This window comes from Vipera ursinii (genome assembly GCF_947247035.1).
Source record: "Vipera ursinii genome assembly, chromosome: 1".
Taxonomy (NCBI): domain Eukaryota; kingdom Metazoa; phylum Chordata; class Lepidosauria; order Squamata; family Viperidae; genus Vipera; species Vipera ursinii.
The window spans coordinates 71,611,724-71,637,836 of record NC_139512.1 but is presented as its reverse complement, the minus strand read 5'-3'; the positions used below and the strand labels follow the sequence as shown (position 1 = coordinate 71,637,836).

General features: G+C 40.1%; 1 protein-coding gene across 1 annotated transcript in view; it reads left to right on the top strand.

Annotated features, from left to right (window-relative positions):
• The window catches only part of GALNT16 (polypeptide N-acetylgalactosaminyltransferase 16), a 199,989-nt gene that overhangs the window by 129,268 nt on the left and 44,608 nt on the right, over positions 1 to 26,113 (top strand). The window contains exons 4-6 of the mRNA XM_083348504.1: positions 13,841 to 13,908; positions 19,008 to 19,073; positions 21,991 to 22,112. Of these exons, the coding sequence (XP_083204630.1) occupies positions 13,841 to 13,908; positions 19,008 to 19,073; positions 21,991 to 22,112 (256 nt within the window). The remainder of the gene's footprint in view (positions 1 to 13,840; positions 13,909 to 19,007; positions 19,074 to 21,990; positions 22,113 to 26,113) is intronic.

Here is a 26,113-nt window from a genome sequence, read left to right as displayed (position 1 = left end):
TCAGTCAAGACCTGTTTTATTGAATTCACTTCTTCACCCCACAGTTATCCATCATGACTGTTCACTCCTATTCCCTTTTGCTGTACATAAGATGGCTGTCAAGGTTTGTAACAAGATATCAATCAATCTTCTATTATGGCCACAGACCAGATTAAAAATTAAAACATGAAAATAAGACAAAGCAGAACAAGACATAGTCATATATTACAGTTTGTGGTGAGATCATCGATGGCCAGCCTAATTTTATAGACAATATAGCAGAATTTAGCTGTGTTCAAGAAATTGTATCATACTGATCAGATAGTAACAGATGTACATTAAAAAGGTTAGGATTTTCCAAATATTTCACCAGATACAGTGTTACAAAATAAGTCCATGAATCCATAGAAGGTATAAGAGCCTTGGTGGAGCAGTGGGCTAATGCCTCCTTAAGTAACACCAGCTACCTGCAATTAGTACAGGTTCGCATCCCACCAGGCTCAAGGTTGACTCAGCCTTCCATCCTTCCGAGGTAGGTAAAATGAGGACCCAGATTGTTGGGGGCAATTAAGCTGACTTTGTAATAATGCCGCTTGGGGTGTGTGTGAAAGCCCTAATAAGCAGGCATATACATAGAATGAAGGCTACTGCTAAGTTTGTAAAGCCGCCCTGAGTCTTCGGAGAAGGGCGGGATATAAATGGAATTAAAATAAAATAAAAATAAATAAATATAACAGGACATGAGCTGAAATATCAATGGGCTTCTTTTCTACAGGGGCACAATCTCAGTTCTATGGGATTATTTTTTTTTGTATCAATCCTACAGAACTGCCATGGGAAAAGCATTAGAATGTGCTAGAGTTAATGCCCTTCAAAATTTAGAAGCAGTTATATAATATAAATATCTTGTTTGTTAATGGGGGAAGGTCTAACTACTCAAGAAAACATTCTTGGTGAAGCTGATGGTCATGTTGGACTTTCTGGTCTTTAATGCTTTGTTTAAATGCACTGAGTGCATGCTCATAGCCTATCAGTAGGAACATCTCCTTGGAAAGGCTGTTATTGGAGTTTTTTATCCTAACCCATGTTGGACTCCGACTGGGCAGTGTCTGACGAAGGGGAAACGATGGGTTTGGCCGATAATATCTGGGAAGAGTTTGATCCTGTGATTCCGGATGAAGTGGACAGGATCATGGGGAAATTAAGTGCTGCCACGTGTTTGTTGGACCCGTGTCCCTCCTGGCTGGTTTATGCGGCCCGGGAGGTTACACGAGGCTGGCTCCTGGCAGTTATAAATGCTTCCTTGAGTGAGGGGTGCTTTCCTGCCGCCTTGAAGGAGGCGGTGGTAAGGCCCCTCCTCAAGAAACCTGCCTTGGATCCAGCTATTTTAAACAACTTTCGTCCTGTCTCCAACCTTCGCTTTCTTGTGAAGGTTGTTGAGAGCGTGGTGGAGGAAACTGAGTATCTAGATCCATACCAATCAGGTTTCAGGCCCAGGTACAGCACGGAGACGGCATTGGTCACACTGGTGGATGATCTCTGGCGGGCCCGAGACAGGGGTTATTCCTCTGTCCTGGTCCTTTTAGATCTCTCAGCGGCTTTTGATACCATTGACCATGGTATCTTGCTGCAACGTCTTGCAGGGTTGGGAGTGGGAGGCACCTTTTTACGGTGGTTCTCCTCCTACCTCTCAGGTCGCTCGCAGACGGTGTTGACAGGAGGGCAGAGGTCAACCCCTAGGACCCTTAGTTGTGGGGTGCCTCAGGGGTCGGTACTCTTGCCCCTCCTGTTCAACATCTATATGAAGCCGCTGGGTGAGATCATCCGTGGTTTTGGGGTGAGGTATCATCAATATGCCGATGATACCCAGCTCTTTATCTCCACCCCGAACCAAGCCAGTGATGCCCTCGATGTGATGTCCCATTGCCTGGAAGCGGTATGGATTTGGATGGGGAAGAACAGGCTCTAGCTCAACCCAGCCAAGACTGAGTGGCTTTACGTACCGGCATCTCGACTTGTCCAAGAGGTTCCATCTTTGGTTATGGGAGGAGAAGTGTTGCCTCCCGTTGATAGGGCGCGCAATTTAGGTGTCCTCCTGGACTCACGACTCAGTTTTGAAGATCATATTGGAGTCATGGCCAGGGGGGCATTTGCCCAGGTTCGCCTGGTGCGCCAGTTGCATCCCTATCTGGACCGAGATGCCCTACATACGGTCACGCATGCACTCATTACCTCTCGGATAGATTACTGCAATGCTCTCTACATGGGGCTGCCCTTGAAGACCACCTGGAAGCTTCAGCTGGTGCAGAATGCGGCCATGCGGGTAGTGATGGGAGCATCCCGATACTCCCATATTACACCCCTCCTGCGTGAGCTGCATTGGCTACCGGTTGTCTTCCAGGCGAGATTTAAGGTACTGGTACTTACCTTTAAAGCCCTACATGGCTTAGGCCCGGGATATTTGCAGGACCGTCTGCTGCCGGGGACGACTTCCCATCGCCCAGTGCGCTCATACAGAGAGGGCCTCCTCAGGGTACCATCGGCCAGACAATGTCGGCTGGTAACCCCCAGGGGGAGGGCCTTCTCTGTGGGAGCACCAGCCCTTTGGAACCAACTTCCCCTTGAGCTTTGGATGGCCCCGGACCTCCGGTCCTTTCGCCGTGACCTCAAAACTTTCCTCTTCCATCAGGCTGACCTGGATTGATGATGGGTTTTTAAATATGTTTTAATTTTTAACTGTGTAGTTAATTTATTTTGGGGCTGTTATTTAATTCTTTTTTAATTTTTGTATTGTTGGTTTTATTGTTGTTAGCTGCCCTGAGTCCTTCGGGAGATAGGGCGGCATATAAGTCCCAAAAATAAATAAATAAATAATAAATTATCCACCATAAGGAAATAGCTGTGGGGAAAAAACATTAATTTCAGCCAGTGCACTATGATGAAAGTTCATGCACCTGTTTTGACCTTAGACAACCCTACTTCCCACCTTAGTATTGTGTTAGGAATGCTAGGGTCTAATTTGGATTAAACCCTTTTAAGAAGGGAAAAGAAGGAATAAGATATCTAACTGGGTACTGGAAGGCAATTGTGCATAAGCCTGAGTTGAAAAAAGCTTCAGTGCTGCTGGTATATATTGTTCTTTTCTGATAAAATAGAAGGATTGTATGGTGGGCACTGTTTCCTGAGCATCTTGTATGGCATAGCTTTGATGTGCACTGTGTTTAGTTTGTCACAAGATATATTGTGATATATTGTGTCTGCAATGCTGCGTCTTGGTTATCTCAGGGAAGTTAGGGCTTCAAGATAATATTTAATACCGACAGAATGTTTTATACTCATTCAAAATATATCTTTTGGAAGAGTAATTTTTACCCACTCCAACTTTACAGTTCTGCTAGGTGTCTAGCACTTCCTAACTGAAAAAGGTTCGGAAGGAAGACCTCCCTCACGATGGTTCTGAAGTCTGGGAAACCAGGCAGGCTGGTTTACATACATTAGTTCAAATCACGCTGTGCAAAAAAATTGTTCTGCATTCTTTTCTACCAATCCCGAGTGTTATAGAAGAGAATTTGCTTTCAGAAGACAAGTAAGATTCATTTATATTCTCGTGAGTGGAGTATGTTAGCTTAGGCCTGACAATGAAGCAGTCAAGGAATTTGTGTGAATGGTCTCTTTTTCATTTGTCACTTATCACTCTAACCTCTCTGGTTTTGAGCTCTTCCCCAAAACCTTTCATATAGGAAAACCCTCTGTGGTCATTTGGTTTTTGATTAGCATTGCTGACAGAAAGGTTATTACTTAATCAGGGATACCTTATGGCTAAACTCAGCCTGGAAGGCATATTCAGGCAAATGGATTGGTGCCTCCTGATCCATTTTAATCTTTGTGTTGAACCCATTCCTGTAATTTTTAACCTTTTGCTCTGTCAGATTTCAGATTTATTAAATTTATATGCCGCCCTTCTCCCCAAGGACTCAGGGCGGCTCACAACAATAAAAATTAAAAAAACATAAAAGTACAAAATTTTAAAAAGAATTAAACAATGAGTGTAATAAATAAATGACAATTTAACCCAATAAAAGCCAAATTTAAAACCATAGTCAGTCCAGGCCCGCTTGTTGGACTGTATGGTGGGAGGATCTGATTTCCTTTCCACACCACAAACACATTGGTGGCTGTAGACAGATTTTAGTAAGAAACTAGAGAATGCGCGACCTATTGGGTCATTGTTTCAGAGATATTTCCTTCCTTAAACAAAGAAACAGAATGACCATGGGCAGGGCTTTTTTTTCTCATAGGACACTCAGAACGGCGTTCCAGCAAATTTTTTTGATGGATTTTTTCAACTTTTGCACGAGCTGTGCTACTCCCTCTATTGGCTTTTGAAAGCCAATAGGAATTGCTGCTGAGTGCACCAAAAGACCCGGCTGGCATATGTTCCACATGCAAGTTGTCTGCAGTGAAGGCGAGTTGGCAGGAACTTTGCACTGCTCCCTGCTGCCCAACTACACCCTCATAGTTGTAAGTAAGAGAGGACCAGGAGGCAGGGGCAGTGGTGCTGCTGCGGGCAGAGGTGTGGGGCATGTCGGTGGCAGGCTGCCCCCCAGAGCCGGACTGGCTGGTGCTGTGGGAGCTGTGGGGCCCGCTCTACACAGGGCTTGCATGGGGCAGGTGGCATCGCTGGTGGGGTGACTGCGGGTGGGGGCATGGGGGGTGGTGGCAGTGGGATGCCCCCCAGGCCCGGAGACAGCACCGGAGTAGCTACTGCTGTGGGAGCTGTGGGGCCTGCTCTACATGGTGGGGCTGCACAGGGTGGGTGGGGTGGCTGCAGGTGCTGGACATGGAGGTGGTGCATGTGGGGCACCGCAGGAAGCTGACCTTCCACGGGCCAGGCCAGCTGTTGGCCTACCCGATGCTGGACCTGCACCGCCGCTGCTTTGCCCTGTGTGGCTACGTGGCCGCCATGGAGTGCCTGGCCCGTGATGCCTGCCGCCACCTCTGCCACCTGCCTTGCACAGCCCCACCATGTAGAGCGGTCCCCGTGGCTCCCACAGCATCAGCTGTTCCAGCTCCGGTCCTGGGGGGGCAGCCCACTGCCAACACCACCACCCCCGCACCCCTGACCACAGCAGCACCACCACCCTGCTTCCTGTGCCTGCAGTGACTCCACCAGTGACGCCTGGCCCAGCCGCACCAGCCGGTTGGTCCAACATCAGAAAGCAAGACAAAAAAGCCCCCGAAGTCGACCGGGGAGAGGCGAAATGATCCGGAAGCAGCTGGGAAAAGCTGAACACACTCTGCATTCTCTGAGAGCGGCTGCTTCTCAGGCCTCCCCCTCTCTGCCGAAACACTGGCTAGTTCAAATGGAAAAGGTAATAGGGATTCCCCAAACAAACCAATTTTAAATGTTTGAAAGTACATTCATGTTTTGGACAAAACTTTGGAATTTACTATGAACATTTGCCTTAAATACAATAAATTAAATTTATGTTAAGAATTGAATATATATATTTTAATTATATGAATAAATGTATAAATAAAATTATATAAATAAAAGATTAGCACCTTTTTTTTAGAAAAAAAGTACTGACCATGGATGTGTAAAAAAGCAGTGAAAGTCGGAACAACTTTTGATTTCCTGCCAGCTTCTCCATTGAGTTTCCTTGTAGGAAGCTGGGAGCATCAGGAATCTTTCCTTTCCTTTCCTTTCCTTTCCTTTCCTTTCCTTTCCTTTCCTTTCCTTTCCTTTCCTTTCCTTTCCTTTCCTTTCCTTTCCTTTCCTTTCCTTTCCTTTCCTCCCCCTCCCCTCTTCTTTTGAATTCTTGCTTACTTTCCCATTTTCTTTGCATGGGAGAAGCTTGCAGGAAGAAAGTCAAAAGGAAAGCCAGCAGGAAATTGCAAGTCCAATGCCAGGTAAAGTAAATGGCTGTTGCTGGGTAAGGGAAGGATTGAGGTGGTGTGTATGGCTATGAGTCAGGAATTGTGGGTGTGAGAGAGAGAGGTGTCATGTGCCTAGGAAATATGTAAGGGTGTGCACCAGAGATGGTATGAGTGTAAAGGAGGGCACACAGGTAGGCCACATAGGTTGAGCAAAGTGCACAGTGAGGCAGCACAGGTCAAGCAGGGTGTGTGTTTGTCATGGAGTTGTGTAAGAAAAGCTGCACAGTCTGTGGGAAGGTGGCACAGGTCAAGAAGAATGCAAGGGAATGTGAAATTCCCAAATTTCATTCCTTCAGGAATCATGAGTCCTGGATTTTGAACCCATTTTGTAAGTTAGCCCATTTGAGGTACCTTGGTTGTTTTCCCATGATGCACCATTTCACCCAAATAAAGGTCATGAGAATGAGAGTTTTAGTACTATGTAGACAGAGGAGACAATATCAGGGCATAGACAAACAAGATAAAGTTTGTAAGGATTACACAAAGGATTATTTATTACCAAAACTAAAGATGCCAGAGCAGTGGTGGCGAACCTTTTAGAGACCGTGTGTCCAAACTGCAACCCAAAACCCACTTATGTATTGCCGGGTGCCAGGTGGGCATGGCCCACTGGGTGGGCGTGGCTATGGTGCATATGGCAGGCAGGTTGGGCGTGGCCAGGTTGGGCATGGCCAACTCGATGTTGCTCTGGTGGGTGGGGCAGTGGGCAGGAAGGCATCTTGCTCAGAGGGTGGGGGGCATTGGGGGAGGCTCCTGAGCCTTGCAGCTCTTCCGAGGGGGGGGAAGGAGGAGCTGTGCTGGGATTGGGGCTCCTCATGACTTCTGCTGCCCGCCTGCTCTCTTCTGCTGAAGATGCTGTGGCTCCGCTTGCCTGGCAAGGCAGGGGCACACTCGCACACAGGGATGCACATAGGGCTGCTGCCTTGCTTTCTGGGCCATGCCAGGACTGGGCTGAACTGGGCACAGAGCCTCCTTGCAGCTTCTTCCCCCATGGACATAGGGAGCACCCACCCCACCTACTGTTCATCCTGCAGAAAGCTGCGCATGCACGGAGAGGAAGAGGGAGCAATTTGGCCCAGCAATGGCTTGCGTTCCAGCAGGGAAGGCTCCATGTGCCGCCTATGGTATGCGTGCCATAAGATTGCCACCACAGTGCTAGAGTATCTTTAGTTTCTCCAGTTTGGTTCTTTTCAATAATATTTTACAATTCTTCTCAGTGGGAGATTAAAAAAAGTCAAGATGGCAGAGATGGCCATGCAATAGAAGCCCTGCTTCTTTTTAAATCTTTGTTGTACTTGCAGTGCACATAGCAAAGTCAGACCTTTGGTCACATCATCAGGGGGGCCATTTGGATTTTTAAAAAAATTACCTTCCTGAAGGATGCCTTCGGATCGACTGTAGTAACTCTTGTGTTAGACCAAATAGCAATGGCCATATTTATTTATTTATATTTTATTTATATTTAAATTTATATACCGCCCTATTCCCGTAGGACTCAGGGCGGTTTACAGGGAAAATTAAAAGTTAAAATACATCATATACACCCTTGAGCTTCGGATGGCCCCGGACCTCCGGTCCTTTTGCCGTGACCTCAAGACGTTCTTTTTCCATCAGGCTGACCTGGATTGATGATGGGTTTTTAAAAGTTTGCTAGGCATAATACTTTTTGCAACGCTAATAAACCAGGCAGATGGTTAGCTTATAGATTGAGGAAAAAACAAAGGGCTTCTAATATAGATAAGATTGAGTATAAAGGAAGGGTTGTGTTTCAACAGAACCTTATTAAGGATGCTTTTGCGGATTTCTATTCGAAATTATATGCTAAAGAGGAAATTAATGAAAAAGATATTGATATATATTTGGAGAATGCAAGTACAAAAAGAGGGGATTAATCAACTGATTACAGAAGAAGAAATTTTCACAGCAATTAAGGAATTGAAGGTGGATAAAGCACCAGGTACGGATGGTTTGACTGCGGCCTATTACAAAAATTTACAATTAGAGATGATAAAACCGTTAAAGGAACTGTTCCAGACAATCCAGAGGGGGGGAAAGGTGCCACCGTCTTGGAGAACAGCTTTTATTTCTTTGATTCCGAAGGAAGACCAAGATGCTACTCAAGTTAAAAATTATAGACCGATATCGCTTTTAAATACAGATTACAAGATATTTGCTAAGGTTTTGGCTAATAGACTTATGAGGGTTCTGCAACAGGTGATTCATGGGGATCAAACGGGGTTTATTAGTGGTAGGCAAATGAAAAATAATGTGAGGCATATAGTTGATGTGTTAGAGTTTTTGGAAAGGAACAACCAGATCGCTGCGGTGCTAATTTTTTTAGATGCTGAAAAAGCTTTTGATCAATTGAATTGGAAATTTTTGTTGAAAGTTTTAGACAAAATGGATTTTGGGGAAAATTTTTTACAACCGATTAGGGCATTATATCAAAAAGAAACTGCCCGAATTATAGTTAATAATAGCTTGACAGAAGCATGTAATATTGAGAAGGGCACAAGGCAAGGGTGTCCGTTATCGCCCTTGTTATTTGTGTTAACATTAGAGATATTATTGGTTAAAATTCGGAATTCGGAAAAAATTAAGGGGATTCAAATTGGAGATCAGGACTACAGATTGAGAGCATTCGCAGACGATCTGGTTGTTACAGTGACCCAGCCAGAGAACTCTGTTGTGGACCTGATGGAGATAATAACACAATATGGGAAGGTTTCTGGATTTAAAGTTAATACACAGAAAACCAAAATTTTGGCTAGAAATATGACAGTTTCGCAAAAGGCTCTCTTAGAAGGATTAACTGGATTTGAGATTGTTAAAAGGGTTAAATATTTGGGGGTGATTTTGTCGCCCTCTAATACAAAGCTATATAAAAATAATTATGAAAAACTATGGGGGAAAATTCAAAAAGAATTGGAGAGTTGGGAAAAATTGCAATTGTCTTTGTTGGGACGGATTGCAGCAGTAAAAATGAATGTCCTGCCTAAATTTTTATTTTTATTTCAAATGATACTGATTCTTAAGAAAGATTCTAATTTGGAGGAATGGCAGCGAGGTATCAATAAATTTGTGTGGGCAGGGAAAAAGCCACGAGTTAAACTTAAGATTATGCAGGATACTCGTGAGAGAGGTGGCCTTAAATTGCCTAATTTTAAATTATATTATGAAGCTGCTGCATTAGTAGGAATAAGTGATTGGATTAATTTGACGCAAGGGAGGTTATTAAATCTTGAGGGCCATGACTTGTTGTTTGGCTGGCATGCATATTTGTTGTATGATAAGAAGGTAGACAACGTGTTTAGGGTGCATATTTTAAGACAGGCATTGCTGAGAGTTTGGAAGAAGTATAGACATAAGTTAAGTTGCAAGATACCATTGTGGGCAATTCCAAAACACGCAATAGAAAATATACATGCTGGCTTCAAACATGATGTGACTACGTACAAGGAGATCCTCAGTTTGGAAAGAAATGTTTGGTGTTTGAAATCATATAGCCTCTTGCGAGAAGAGAAGGTTGTTCAAAATTGGTTTCAATATACTCAGTTACGGGCCAGGTGGAAAGAAGACCAGAAAAATGGATTTACAATGACTGATGAAAATTTGATAAAGCAAATTAGAAATCAGGGACCAGCACATATCAAACGGATATATCTTGCATTGATAGAGATTGACTCAGAAACAGAGCTTGTTAAGGATTGTATGATAAAATGGGCCCAAAACATCCAGGAAGTTATCACAATGGACACGTGGGAAAAGATTTGGGTGAGGAACGTAAAATTTACTCAAGCTCAAAATCTAAGAGAGAACTTTTACAAAATGTTTTATAGATGGCATTTAGATCCTAAAAAGCTTGCAAGTATGTATCCGAATTATCAGCCTAAATGTTCGAGGTGCGGTGATGAAGATGCAACATATTTTCACATATGGTGGACATGTAAGAAGGTTAAGGCTTTTTGGATAAAAGTCTGGTGGAATATGCAGAAGATTTTTAAACAGAGGATAAAGTTTTGTCCGCAACTTTTTTTGTTGGGAATAATTGCAGACGCTACAGTTGTGGACACCAAGTTGATGTTGAACTTAATTACGGCAGCAAGACTTTTGATAGGCCAATATTGGAAGAAAGAGGAACTGCCGACCATAGAAGAGTGGACTTTAAAGGTTTCCGACCTGGCAGAGATGGCGAAGATTTCGGCCTATTTGAAAGATCATTCGCAAGAACGCTATATTATGGAATGGAGAAAATGGATTGAGTTTATCCAGAACAAGTATAGGGTTAAGAAGTTTTATGTAGCATTTGAATAAGTCTTCTTTCATTTTTTTTCTTTTCTTATTTTAGTTTCTTTTTATACATATTCAATATTACTAAGGCTTGTTTTATCCTATATAAGCTAGAGAGTGATGGATTTTAGAGTTTATAGTTGTTAGTATATGATTGTTTATGATTGCTTTTTATATATATACCTTGTATTTAGCTCTGGGAAGTCGGGGGGGGAGGGGGGGAGGGGGGGGAGGTAGAGGGGGGAGGAGGGAGGGGGAAGGGGGGATTCTTAAAGGAAAATTGTATTTTAAAACTTTTCAATAAAAAAAAGTTTTAATTTCAACTGTGTAATTAATATTTGGGGCTGTTATTTAATTTTCTCTTAACTTTTGTACTGCTGGTTTTTTATTGTTGTTAGCCGCCCTGAGTCCTCTGGGAGATAGGGCGGCATATAAGTCCCATAATAAATAAATAAATAAATAAATAAATCATATACAATTAAAAATGATTAAAACTAAGATTAAATTAATCCCTGAACTTAACTAAAACCCCATTAATTAAAAATTAAAACCCCTCAGTCTGGGCCAGAAAACTCAAAAACCAAGTTTTCAAGTCCCTACGAAATGAGCGAAGGTTGGGGGCGGTCCTAAGCTCCGTGGGAATCTGGTTCCAAAGGGCTGGCATGCCCACAGAGAACGCCCTTCCCCTGGGGATAACCCGCCGGCATTCCTTAACCGGCAGTACCCTAAGAAGGCCCTCCCTGTGGGAGCGCACAGGACGATGGGAAGTTGATGCCGGCAGCAGGTGTTCCCTTAGATAGAAAGATATTAGCTGGAGATGATGGAAATTGCAGCCCAACTTTTCTGGAGAATGGAAAGACTGTGCTAGTGGAGTGTGAAATAAAATAAGTAGCAGTATAGATAAATCTAGCCAACTTTGTATTCTTTTAACCTCAGAAAATTCTTAACTAGCATGCAAATCTATTGGAAATAATCAAGATAGGGTACACGTTACTGGAATGTAATAATAGAATAGAATAGAATAGAATAGAATAGAATAGAATAGAATAGAATAGAATAGAATAGAATAGAATAGAATAGAATAGAACAGAACAGAACAGAACAGAACAGAACAGAATAGAATAGAATAGAATAGAATAGAATAGAATAGAATAGAATAGAACAGAACAGAACAGAACAGAACAGAACAGAACAGAACAGAACAGAACAGAATAGAATAGAATAGAATAGAATAGAATAGAATAGAATAGAATAGAATAGAATAGAATAGAACAGAACAGAACAGAACAGAACAGAATAGAATAGAATAGAATAGAATAGAATAGAATAGAACAGAACAGAACAGAACAGAACAGAACAGAACAGAACAGAATAGAATAGAATAGAATAGAATAGAATAGAATAGAATAGGAGCTGGAAGGGACCTTGGAGGTCTTCTAGTCCCCTGCTCAAGTAGGGGAACTTATACCATCTCAGACAAGTGACTGTTGTTGGGCTATAATTTCTTTTTGTGTGAAGACTGATGCAAAGTATAAGTTAAGCAGCTCTGGTTTCTCTCTGTTGCCTGTTATTTCCTTGCTATCTTCTCTCTTTAGTGGACCTACAGTTTCCTTGACTTTTTTCTTGTTCTTAATATGTTGAAAGAAACTTTTTTTTTATTATCCATGATTTCTGTTGCAAGTCTTTGTTCATTCTGAGCCTTTGCTTTTCTGACTTCATCTTTGCGTGTTCTGACTGTCGGCTGATAATCGGCCTTAGTTATGTGACCCTCTTTCCATTTTTTGTATTTGTCCTTTTTGTGTTTCAGTTTGTCAGAGAGATCTTTGTGCAGCCATGCTGGTTTCTTCTTGAATTTCTTGTTTTTCTTTTTCAATGGTATTGTGTTGAATGGGCTTTTATGATCACATTTTTCAGAGTTTCCCATGCTTCTTGGGTTGTTTTCCCCTTTAGGATTTTCATCCATGGGATCTTTCCTAGGTTCTCTCTGAGTTTGTTAAAGTCAGCTCTTTTGAAGTTCATGACACTGGTTGGATTGTTTACTGTTGCTAGTATTTGCATTATATTAAATTCCAGTATGACATGGTCACTTTTGCCCAAGGTTCTGGTAATTTCAACTCCCTCTATCACTTCTTCTCTATTAGTTAGAATTAAGTCCAGTATGGCTTTACGTCTAGTTCCCTCCTCCACCTTTTGGATGACAAAGTTGTTGGCTAGGTTGGTTAGGAATCTGTTTGATCTCCTGCTCGCTGCAGAGCTTGTCTCCCAGCTGAGACAAAAACATCCTGGAGAGATTTTATCTCGTATCATGTGCATTTTTATAGATGTGTACTATTCTCTTGCATATAGTGCAACTCCCCCTCCTCTTTTTGAAGACCAGTTTCTTTTGAATGATTTATATCCATCCATCAGTCCATTCCATTCATGGGTTTCATCCCACCAAGTTTCTGTAATGCCAACTATGTCATACCCTCCCTCGTGTACTATTGCTTCTAGTTCCTTTTGTTTGTTCCCCAAGCTTTGAGCATTTGTATATAAGCATTAAAGACTTTTATGCCTGTTTGTGGGCATGTTTCCTGCATCTCCTGATTGTTGTTTGGATTTTTCTTTTTTCTCACCTCTGCCTACCTCATTGTTTGATTTGTTTTCTTGGGATTTATGATTGGATTGGGTTCTAGAGATTCTGAAGATTGGTCACCCTTCCCCCTCAATTTTAGTTTAAAGCCCTCCTGATGAGTTGGGCCAGTCTTTTTCCAAGTACATTTTCCCCTGTTTTCATGAGGTGCAGCCAGGAGTCCTTCGCATAGGAAATGCAGTCCATGATCCAGGAAACCAAAGGTTTCTTGGCAACACCAACCCTTTAGCCAATGGTTTATTTCTAGAATTCTTTTCCCTCTCAATGGGTGTTGGCCTTTCATTGGGAATATGGATGAGGACAGTACTTGTGCTCCTAGCTTTTTAGCTTTATTGCCTAGTTGTTTGTAATTTCTCACTATTGTACTCAAGTTCTTTGTTGTGTCATTTGTCCCAATGTGGAGGAGAAGGAAAGGGTAGTAATGTGATAAAAAGCAATAATTTGAGTTAAGAAATGGGATGTGACACCAAGGCTGAGTTACAGTGTAGTACCTTAGCATGATGAATGCATGGGTAACTAAATGGGTTACCTTTTCCATACATTTGATTTACAACCAGTGCTCACAGATCTCCCTCTCTCTTTTTCATTTAACTCCCCCTATTAAATAAAAATTATATATAAAGTGGAGCATGTTCCACAGGCTTTATTTCCACCCACAGATTTCTGGATAGAAAAAGCTCTTTGTTGTTTAACATTTTCATAGGCAGAGTTCATACCAGACTTCCTCAAAGCTAATTATTAATTGTTTACCTAAGATTTTATTTCAGGAATGTGACAAATATAAATTTAAAGGTAGGTATTTTAAACAGTACTGTACAGAAATCTAGGCTATTGAAGCTGTCTCATCTAGCATTGCCATTTTTGACTCTTACTGTGTTTTGAAAATAATTTTTTTGAGAAGAAAATCTTATTGGTAAACAGAGGGCAGTCAATGCATAGAAAACTACCTCAAATTGATGCTGGATTTGGCTATTGCTGATGTTTTTATTATTTTTACAGTGTTCTAAATCGCACTCCTGCAAACTTGATTCAGGAAATAATTTTAGTGGATGATTTCAGCTTGGATCGTAAGTATTACTTTTTTCCCCTCTTTGTGTTGTATTTATTTTGTAGGTTCTCCTTCCTTCCTTCCTTCCTTCCTTCCTTCCTTCCTTCCTTCCTTCCTTCGTGATGTTTCTTCTCATTTTTATCTATAAGGAAGAAAAAGCTAATTGGGGAAGAAGTAAACGTTTTCTTGTTTTTTGGGGGGAGGTTGTGTAAGGAAAAAAGAAAAAGAAAAAATTGCATTTTTTCCATACCTTCTCAGGGAGACAATCCTAACCTTAAAATTAGATTGTTCCATTAGGTTTCATTAATATCAATTGAGGGCCATAATCATAAGGATAGCAAGTAGCGTGCACAGCTAGAATTCACCATTACATAAGCTTAAGACAAAGAAGATAATGCATGCTATATTGTGCTTCTTGTAGATGAGACTTGTTCTTGCTGAGGTTTCTATAGGGCAGAATTATCCCAGAGCAATAAAGGAGAATTCTATTGCAAAATTCATTATCCTTCCACCAGGAACCTTGAGCAAGAGCATACTGCTTACTCCCGCATTGCAGATGGACTTTTTAATGGGTTTCCACTAAATATTAGAATATGTGGCTAAAATAATTCTGAACGTCAGCCCGTGGAAACTATTTTGAGAGCCAAACTCATTGAGACATTAAAGATATTATTAGCAATCGCATCTGTATTTAAAAATAAATAAATCCCGCATAGTAGCTTGGGGCAGGGAAGTGATTATTTTTGTCAGAATCTTAGGGTCATCTTATCCCAATCTCCATATGATAAGGAACATGAACTCATTCCTCCCATGTTGTATTTTGGATGAAAATCACCAACCCACCAACCCTCAATAATTTTGAAAGCAAAACTTATATTGTGAGCTTTCCTTCTTATTAAAAAAATATTTTAGTAGAAAAGACCATTCTCTTTGGGAATTACTTAGAATTCCATGGATGGAATGAAATAAATGCTCCTTTTTCCTATAGTAATATCTTAACAAATTCAAACGGGTGTGGGGAAAGGCTTCCCCTATTATTAAATATCTCTGTGCTTGGGTGCCTGATTTAAAAACACACTGTGGCACGGTTGCTATGTGTAAGACCTGGGAGCTCACAAATCTGAAGAACTATGGAAAGTTAAGGCTACCATAGTTAAGGCTATGGAAAGTTAAGGGTTATGAGCTTAAGAATTATTTTATGTAGGTGGGAAGAAAGTAATACTTTGGATATTAAAATGGATTCAAGAAATGTGTTATCCATTAACCTTTGAAATGTCTTTAAATCTTAGAAAGGACAGGATGGGGCATTATGCTTTGATATGGTGTAAATTTAATTTAAAGAGGTTGGATCTTGTTATATAAATCTTTTTCCCCTTTTTCATTGTTTCCAGCTTATTGTCATTCTTTTCGATTGTATTATCACCATGATATGTTTTATTTCCATCTGTTAATTTCACAATTTAAAATGAAATTTTAAAAAATGAAGTTAAAAAAGATGCATAGCCAATATTTTGAAACAAGCATGGTACATCATCAGTAGTTGGGAGCCTAGAGAAGGTAAAATCAAAAGAAATCCAGTTTAAAAATATATGTACTGGCCTGAGAATGTCTAGGTAACAACAGTTTATTATATAATGCAAATACAAAATAGTTATATTCAATGCACATCATTCAATTCCTTTACACACCACGAGGAAGCGATGAATTCAGCTGTAAAGACAACACAGCAGAATGAGAGACTCAGCCGCAAAAACATCCCTGCCTTGCACATCCAATCCCTTTTTCTTTCTCATGCGAAAAGCCAGGGCAAGAGTCTATTTGCTTTCTCTCTCACTTTGGACTTCACATTTTAAATCACATATTTTTTAGTTCTTTGGGCATACGATAAAACAAGGTATTTCTCAAGAGGCTCGAAGAACTCTTGTCACTTCCCTCATTTATCATAGAATGTCAGAAAATGTCTCATCGGAATCCTTATCTCAAATCTTAATTATCTTGTTGCATGTGTGCTGCATTGTTTACCATCCAAGGATGTCTCGTTGTTTCAGATAAATGATGTCATTATTTATAAAGCATCTTATCTAAACAGGTACTGAACAGACCTTCTGATTTTTCCACCTTCTCTGCTGACTTTCAACTTTCATATTTTCTTCTAGAATTGTTAGGAGACCAAGCAAGGGGGCTCGCAGCTGAACACTGTTAGCATAGATGGGGTGTGAAAATGTCACAGTGAATTCGTGGACCTAGTTTAGGACATGGATTTCCTTACCTAGCAAATGCCAGCAGTATTGTAACAGTATTCAGTCAAGGGTACCTGTAATTGATTCTCAGTGATACAGCTTCTGATAAACTGTCCTCCTTAGAACAACATTTCAGACAGTGGGAGCGGTATAAATGGAATTGGTTCAGGAGATAGTTGCCAAGTAAAGAATTTGGCTGGTAGCCTTTGTGCTTTTGCAGGACATCAAGGTTGTACAGAGATGATAAAGAGTTTTACAAAACATGGAACAGAACAGAACAGAACAGAACAGCACATGTACTTGTGGCTTGTGCTGGCGGGGTTAAGAGAGATAAACATGAGGAACAAGGGAAAGAAGATTCACCAGCTATTTCTTGATCTAGAGACAGACATACCCAATGCCAAACTCATTCTCTGTGATAGTGAGTCTGTCTCATCTCCAATATCTTAGCTTCATGGAATACTTCAGACTGAGCTGAATGAAAGGGAGACAAAGGAACAATCCAGTGAATTTGGCATGAAACTGAAAAAACTTATCCTTGATGTTAAGAGTCATCTTCCAATTCTATTGTGTATATTTGTACTGGGATGTAGAATATTGCCTCAGATTACTCAGAAATCACTTACCTGAGGCTACATTGTCCTTTATAAATAAAAATGTGTGTCTGAGACACAGTTCTCAGTTCTGCTCCACAATCCCTCTAAGCCATTTTAAAATTGAGACAACGTGAGCCAATCGGTGTGTGCACTGTCTTTCACTTTCTGTCTCCACTTGCACCAAAAAAAAAAAAAGCTGAAGGAAACTGTTCTGGAGAGCCAAATTCTCCTCAGGCAGCCAGATTGCAGAGCAGCAGAATGCATCGCAGCGACGCCTTCAGATGGCTCAAATCGAAGGAAATGTGATCCATACAGGCTAATTTAAAAGTGGGAGGGTAAGAAGGGATGAGTGTGAACAAGTTGCTTAGCAACCTGCTTAAACAGTCTCTGTAACTTTCAACTCCCGGTGCCTTGCCTTTTTTAAGCTGGGAAGTTGAAAAAAAGGCTAAAAAGAAGGTAATAGAGTGCTATCAAGGAAAATGTATAGATACAGCCAGCAGACATTTAGGGAACCTTTATTTTTCATACACTGTTCGAATTTTGTTTTAATTCCATGGTGATACACAATCAAATGTAGTCAGTCTTTTTTTTAATCCCAAAGCATCTGTTTGTTAAATACAGTATAACAAAGTTTTGGATGATGGAATTATTTTTTATCTAAGGATAACTAATGATAACAGCTCTTAAATCTGTTATTTTGTTTTATTTTTGCACAAAAAATTGTATAATTTGCATTTGCATTCATTTACAAATAGAATATGTTGTTAAAATGTATTGGTGTTGAAATAATTAGTGCACACATATACCTAAAACCAGTTTATTGCATTTGGCAATTGTACTAAAAAAAGAAATCTCATTGTCAACCAATATAATTCATTTAATTTGAAATCAAGTGAAAAATTGATTTAAATTATTTTATTAAAACAAATTAATGGCAATTCTTTTATAAGAAGTTGCCTGAAACAAAATGAGTTTGACATGCCTGCTCTAGATAGTTGAATGCTCCAAAATAAATTCTAGACCAGGCCTGTACATGCAGCCTACCAAGCACCCTTGGACAGAGCACAGACTTTTTAAAAAAAGTAATAAAATCACCACCACTGCCCTGAAAGTCATGTTGCCTAATGCCTCCATGGCTTACCATGACCACAACTCCAACACTGTAGATGCTCCTCTAGTCACCAAAGCATTGATTAGCCCACCAGCATTCCTTTGCAGACCACAAAAATTTTTAATCTATCAGTGTGGGCCTTTCCCTTCTACAAGTTGCACAGACCTCTTCTAGATTTTCCTCTTGCCTTTCCGAGTTAACTCCTTGGTCTGTCATTGAGCAAGAATTGACTTTGTAGGGAAGCATATAATCATTTGATGCATATTTAACATATGTTCTGCCTTTATTTACCGATTATATAATATTTGTATGCAATCCACATGGTGAGGTTTGGGGCAACTTACAATATTTTTAAAATCATAAGATTAAAACATAAAAGCAGGGTTTTTTTCTCATAGAATGCTCAGAATGGCGTTCTAGCACCCTTTTTTGCACACACACACAAAAAAAGCTTTTGCACAAGCTATGCTACTCCCTCTATTGGCTTTCAAAAGCCTATTGGTTTTCAAAAGCCAGTAGGAATTGCTTCTGAGCATGCCAAAAGATCTGGCTGGCATAATAGTATCATCTAGTAGTTATCATTCTTATAGAACATTATAAGCTTTTTAAGGCACCCACAATCAAGGCTGAACTGTTTAAGAGAAAATATGAAAGGAGAAGTATTAATTTTTCTCCCTATCAGGTGATTTTACTCTGAATCTTTCATCTTTTTTCCAGGTACATTTAATAAACTGGATATTTCTTGTCTTACAAGTATAACCCCAGTGGAATAAAAACACCATAATGAAAGGGAAATGCAGGTGAAAATTGGTTGGCAAGGGAAAGATTTAAGCACCTTCTTCTCATTCACTCTTACTGATAGTAGCCCTTTATGATGGCTGTTAGGCATGTTTTTATACTTACACACTGTTGTAATATAATATATGTAGTGTGCTTTACTGTCTCAAAGAGATTGATCATGAGGAAAGGAGACAGGTTAAATGAAGTCTATCAGAGATATTTTAAGCAATAGAATGATTTACTACCGAATCACCAGATTGATTGATACCATAACTGAAAACAAAAAGTTGGCCTCTTCTGAGAACATGGGACAAATTAATTGCAGCTTTCTGTCTGTGCCAAATGAACCAGGCATTTTAGACCACTGAATTTTTCCCCCTCTTTTCTTTAGCCGAAGACTGCCAGCTACTTACCAGAATCCCAAAGGTCAAGTGTCTGCGCAATGGACGTCGAGAAGGTGAGCATGACAAAATTTGCAAACAGTATACACTGCTACAAGGTCCTAATGGAAATGCAAATTAAGACTTGTGGCATAAAGAATATGGAAGTATCTCTTCTGAACTGAGCATGCTCCTTTGCTAGATCTAGTTTTTTAAAAAACCTGGGGACGTTCAGATTTTTGACTCATCGTTAGGCCAATCAGAAAAGTCCAGATCCAAGGGGCTTATAAGACATCTAGAGATTCTACTCAATGGTACTGAAAAGAATGTAATATCTATAACCAGGATGAACTTTTCCAGAACTTCGTGTAGCAGAGCAACTATCATGAGTATAAACCACTCTGTACTGTCTGAATGGAGTTTTAGTGCAATTACTCTTCTTCTCTCATAAACCTCAAGTTGGGATCTGATTGCAAAACTCCTGCAAGTTTTTCAGGTGAAAAGAAGAAACAGAACTGCTAGTTTTCAGCACTGGTATTACAGTCTACTCCAAAATTTCATACAACCTATCCTGGAATTTATAAGGATGGTAACGTCCCAAAGCATTGCCTGTTAATATTCCCATCCATATTGCTAAACCAGAAAAAATATGATAGAATAATAAAGAATCATAGGGCTACAACCCAGGTGTTTTTGCTAGACAATAACCAACATAACTGGAAAACATAAAAGACAGCTGACAGGAATATAGTTTAGTTATAGAGTAGAGAACTGCTGTTCCATAAAACTCTGGCTCATCAATCTGTTTGGAATCTAGGGTGGTGTCTTATCTAGCAGGACTGATTTAGAGTTAATATAATTTGAGTCAAATTATGCAGATGCCAAATGTGGATAACAGGGACCAATTAGACCAGGAATTAAAGTACGGTATTCTCCTAAGGTTTTTCAAATGAGAATAAGAGAAGTGGAACCTGAGCACTTCAAAAACATAAAATGTTCTCAAGAAATACTAGCTAAATATCCAAATTCTGCTTATACTTGAAGCAATTAACATTCCCCCTGATATCCTTCAAAGCTTCCCCAATCCTAATGAGCAGATTAGTGCGGGGTATACATAGGGAAGGAACTTCTATAGAACAGTTCCTTTAGTAGATCATGTCTTGTGAACAGAGAGAGTTGCATTTCACCTTTGTAAAAGACGTCAGATTGGTTTAAAAAGAGGAGAAGAAAAGACTAGATGACAAGAAACAAGGAAATAACTTAAATGCAAAAGGGAAGCTGTTATTATCTTTTTTTATTATTATTAAAGAGTTTTACAAAATTTTTTTACAATACCTATCCCCAAAACCCACCCACCCCAAACCACCCCCCTAACCCCCCCCCACTTCCCAGAGCTGAATACAGGGTTATAGATATAATCATATTCTAACTAAGATTATCCATTATAAAATTAACCAAATTCATAATGTGCTTTAACTCCCCTTTAACATAGATACATTCAAATTATTAAAAACATAATAATAATAACTTAAACAAAAATATAATCAATACTAATACTAAAATTAATAACAATCTAAAATCTACTCATAATCTAAATGGAACTTTTTAGTCCCATATTTATTCTGAATATAATCTATCCATCTCCTCCAAACTGAAATATATCTTTCTTGCGAGTGATCCTTCAAATAAGCAGAAATCTTAGACATTTCTGCAAGATTCGATACCTTAAGTACCCATTCTTCTATAGTAGGCAAACCAGGGCTTTTTTTCTCATAGAACGCTCAGAACGGAGTTCCAGCACCTTTTTTGGATGGAACCATGTAGGGTAGGCAAGGTGGGTTGTATGACATGTGTGAGTTCCGGCACCTTTTTCTTTTACAAAAAAAGCACTGAGGCAAACTATCCTTCTTCCAATATTGTCCCACCAGTAACCGTGCTGCTGTTATCAAGTTCAACATCAAATTGATTTCTTTAGTATCACAATCTAGAAGACAAGAAACAAGGAAATAGCTTAAATGCAAAAAGGAAGTTGTTATTATCAAACAGTTTCTATCTAGGTTCACTAGAATGCAATTGTCTTGGGAAATTCCTAGGCCTTGTGGAAAAGAAAATATTAAAGGAAATATAAAGAAAATGATGTGGAGGAACAAGATTTGAATGCAACATACAAGCAGAGGTCTTCAAAGGAAGGGGAAGTGAGATCCAGTAAGGAGTAGAGGAAGTAAGAGAGAGTGCTTCCTATATGCTAAGGTAGTTATAGACTTTGGTCTTTTGTATATGAAGAAAGCTCTTCAGGTAGACATAACAGGAGCCATTATTTAAGAAGGAATCACATGCCCGGAAAAAAATATTACTGAGCAGGAGGATGCTTCTGGTAAGTCATCAATAGATTATACAATGTGCTTTGGCTTAGTAGACAACACAAGGGTGATTTATTATTACACTAGAGTAGAATTAACAATTTGCTAATGATCTATAATCTCCAGAAGTGCCATAGTAGTTGAGCAACTGAGCCAGGCAAGTAAAAACAAAATATGATTTGTGTTGATCAGTAAAATAGAAACAAGTAAACTTTGGTATACAGCAGTGTTTCTCAATCTCAGCAACTTTACGATATGCTCACTTCAATACCAACATTCAAGACCAAGAATCAAGAAGTAAACAATACCCCAGTTGAGAAACAGCCAAACAAGCTAACAGTAAACAGTCCAGCCAAAGAATCGCCAAGACCACCACCAACAACCTTGGCAGGGCAAGCCATATTAGAATATAAATTGAGAGCAAAACCCATTCCTTACCAGCACAGATGATAGTACCTAGTTTGCCTAATTAAATATCTGCAAGAAAAATACCAAGTGCAGAGAGCACCATGGACCCCTTTATTTCAACCCTGAGCTATAAACATTCTCCTTTATCGATTCTTTGATTCGTTCACTGAAATAAGTTAGTTTCTTTTCTACTTTTTTCCTTTATTTTCTTGCCTCCCCATTTCAGGTCTAATCCGCTCCCGAGTACGAGGTGCTGATGCAGCAACAGCTGACATTCTCACCTTCCTGGATAGCCACTGTGAAGTCAACAGTGAATGGTTGCAGCCAATGCTTCAGAGAGTAAAAGAGGTGAGCATGGTTTCCTTACCTCTAGTCCAGGGGTAGGCAAACTTGGCTGTTTTATGACTCGTGGACTTCAACTCCCAGAATTCCTCAACCAGCCAGGCTGGCTGAGGAATTCTGGGAGTTGAAGTCCACGAGTCATGTCTTTTGCTTTCAGTTGACCAGAGTCATGTCAAGTTCTTTGGCAGTTGCCTAAAACCAAAAGTTCTCAGAGTTCTTTTTTAGCAAGATTCATTGAAATAAAAGGAATCACACTGCAAAGAATTCCAGCTGTTAAACCATTTTCAATTTACAGCTGATATCTCTCTACATTAGAACTTGGTGATCCTCTTTCCAACAGTCTTTATTTTCTTTGCTAAGTTCACGGGAGCTTGCTGTGAGCTGTTTACTTAAGAGGCTCCATAAGTTTCATCAGTTTGGAATTGACTTTTACACCTAACAGTGTTACAAACAGAAAGGAGGCATTCTAATATCTTTCTTCGCTTTGATGTCTTCCTTATCTTGCTGCAAATGTTGCTCTCACTATATCAAGCTCCATGGTCTCAAAACTATGAAGTTAACCGATGTGAAGTTTAATTTCCTATGTTGTAGATTGATGTTCTCATAGAAGGAAAACTAGAAAGTGTGAATTCTTCTTTCATATACACCTGCTGATAGAAAGGCAGTGGTAATATATTGGAAAAGAACCAAGTTTTAATCCTGCCTGGCATTTGGACAAAAGCCAAGTTCATGAAAGATGCAGGTTTTTCCCTCCATAGGGGAGTCACAACTGTTCCAGAAGAAATAGGCATTTCATAGGCAAGCCACTAGTATTTAAACAGAAAGCAAGCCCCACTCATTTCTAGCACTGATGATGTTACCATGTTTGGTAATAAAACGTCTGCAAGAAAATAACGAAGCTCAGAGACCACCAAAGATCCCACAAGTAGGAATTTATTTTCCACTTGTTTGGTACTTTTTGACGGATACAGTATGCTATTTGACCTCAGTCCTCAAGCTAAAAGAAAGGCTGAAAACTCTGTAAATAAGTAAGTTTATAAAAAATGACCCAGAATGTAGGTTAAATTAGGTATAAGAACAGGATAAAGATATTATATTAGGTAGTTTTTAAGTTTTACTATACAGTATATCTATGTATAAAGGGACGCGGTGGCTCAGTGGGTTAGGACGCTGAGCTTGTCGATCAGAAGATTGGCAGTTTGGCGGGTTGAATCCCGAGTGCCGTGTAGCAGAGTGAGCGCCTGTTACTCGTCCCAGCTTCTGCCAACCTAGCAGTTCGAAAGCACGTAAAAATGCAAGTAGAAAAATAGGGACCACCACGGTGGGAAGGTAACAGCGTTCCGTGCGCCTTTGGCATCTAGTCATGCCGGCCACATGACCACGGAGACGTCCTCGGACAAACGCTGGCTCTTCGGCTTTGAAACGGAGATGAGCACCGGCCCCTAGAGTTGGAAACGACTAGCACGCATGTGCAGGGGAACCTTTACCTTTACCTATATCTATGAAGCAATAAGTAGAATATACAATAAGGATGAAACCCATGTCTGCTTGTTTCCCCTTCCTTGGCCTGAATTATCCAAAGTGAATCCATAACAGTGCTGTGTAGAGTGAACCTGGAAAGAAGGAGTTAACCCTGAAGTAAAAGAAGAAAAAGAAAGATATATGATAGAGCTGAGTAGGTAGTTCTCATTCTGGATGTGCCAAAGGGTCAGGAAGAAGGTGTGATCTGCAGGAGCAGAGATAGGTAGGCTGATCTTCCTGCCAGCTGTAATGCCTGCACAGTCTTTTTTAAAAAGAACTTTCCTAGATATTTAACAAGGCCCAAGAGACAGGTGGGAGGGACCTGTAGGGATGCAAATTGCAGATATGTTCAGCTTCTGCCAAGAGGGGAAGAAGGTGAACTGTCTGAGATGGAGATTTGAAAACCCTCAGCTTAATAAGTCCTCCCACTCAGCAGCCTACAAATGTCTGATTTATACTTGTTCATAAAATCATGTTGCTGAATAGAGCAACAATAGTGACAACTACTCCTATACAAAAGGAGATTCACAAGGCACTCTACTTTGTAGTAGAGAAGAAGATTGCTCCAAAATGACCTATCATTGTGTAGGAATAGATGGCAGGGTGAGAGGTTGAAAGACCTTTATGCAGGTATGTGGAGAATAAGAATTGGTCTTGGATGTTTGTATGGTAAATTCATTGTGAGTTAATCAGGTGTGTCTGTTGTGTACTGGGTTCGTTGCGCAGGAATGAGGACGAGGCAAGTGAGTTCAGCAAAGATCATGGTTTATTGCTTGCAGGATCTGAACTAGAGAACAGGGCTGCAGATGCATCAATTTATCAATTTATTGGTTGCCTAGGGGCAACCAATAGCAGCGCTGGAGACGGGCTGTCTGAGATGCTGGGAGCCATTAGCTAGCTCCCTGCTCCAGCAGCCTGCCAGCCATTACCACGTGGTGTTAACAAGCAAACCCACTACATTACAGTGTCGGTATACTGTTTTTTAAAAAGCCAGTCAGTCCTCTTTTTAAGAAAATGTGTATTTCTGTCAGGGCACTGAGGATTTTTGAACATTTTTAATTACCAGGATTTTTCTTTTTTCTTTATAATGATGGGAGCCAAGACAGATATACATTAATAGGTTAGTCAAGTGCTACACTTGATCTTAGCTAAAAGGCCAAGAAGTGATTAATGGGTTAAATATATGTATAGATATCTCCAAACCCCCACCTTTGTCCCTGTGTCCAGATCCCAGGGGAATATCTGCACACAATCCTTGAAGGATCAAGTTAGAGGTTTTTTTTAACACATAATTTTTTTCTTACACATAATTTTCAAGACCATTATTTCTCAAGTTGGTCTCTATTATACACCATACCAATTAGCACTATCTTTTGGAGCTTATCAGTACTGTTCTTGACTGTTTTATTTAGCCCAAACAGTTCTAATATTTAAAGGTGAATATCTGGCAAAGTTACTGAAACTGAATAGATAAATACTTGCTTCTAGTCCTTTGCTCACTCCTTTGTTTATATAATCCCAAATTAAGCTTTAAAAATAACCATAGTAAAAGTATTTAAAATGTGTTTATGGATTTCAAATGCTTAATCCTGATTTTCTACTTACAAAGCACTCAGACTAAGCAATTTTTATTAGGCCAACTGAGGTAGTATATAATTGCTGCAAACTCTATTGGAGTTCCAATAAAGCTCGAACTTTCTCCTTGACTATATATTCTAGAGATATTTAATTCTTTTAATTCTGCCCTAGATCCCATTGCATGCCCTCAATAAACTTTGTGGTGGCATAAATATTAGCATTAGAGGGAAATCCCTCAAGCAAAGTTAACAAGAAAAAGATGAAAAAAGGGCACAGTATTGAACTATGTACAAACAATCATTTTATTTGCAAAAGGGCTTTCATTGAAGAAATGTAATTTTTAAAAGCCTGTATATGTCCAAAAAATAAAAGCATTAAGAAAAATGGAGTTGAAGCCATGGATAAAATAGCTACAGAAAATGTATGGATTACACAAAGACTTACTGTAAAATAGTACAACTGTAAATAATGATTTCTGTGGATTAAGAAAAAAATCCACTAAGCAGGCTTGCCTAACCAGGATTACCACTCTACTGATGCTGACAGTAAAGCTTAACAGACTTGTACTGATCATTATGTGCTTAGTAATACAACAACAACAACAACAACAACAACAGTAATATAATGTTGAAGATCATCTAGTCCAGACATGTCAAACACAAGGCCCGGGGGCCGGATCTGGCCCACGAAGTGGTTTCATGTGGCCCGCGAAGCCATCCTGGAAACAGTGAGGGAATGGCCCCCACTGCCTTGGCCCTGGCCCAGAGACCCTCCTTCTACCAGAGACCCTCAGATCTCTCCCACTCCTGCCCAGGCCCCCATAGGCACCCTTGATGCGAACGATGTAGAGCTGGCCATGCCCACCCAATAGGCCATACGCACTCTAGCCATGCCCACCCAGTAGGCCA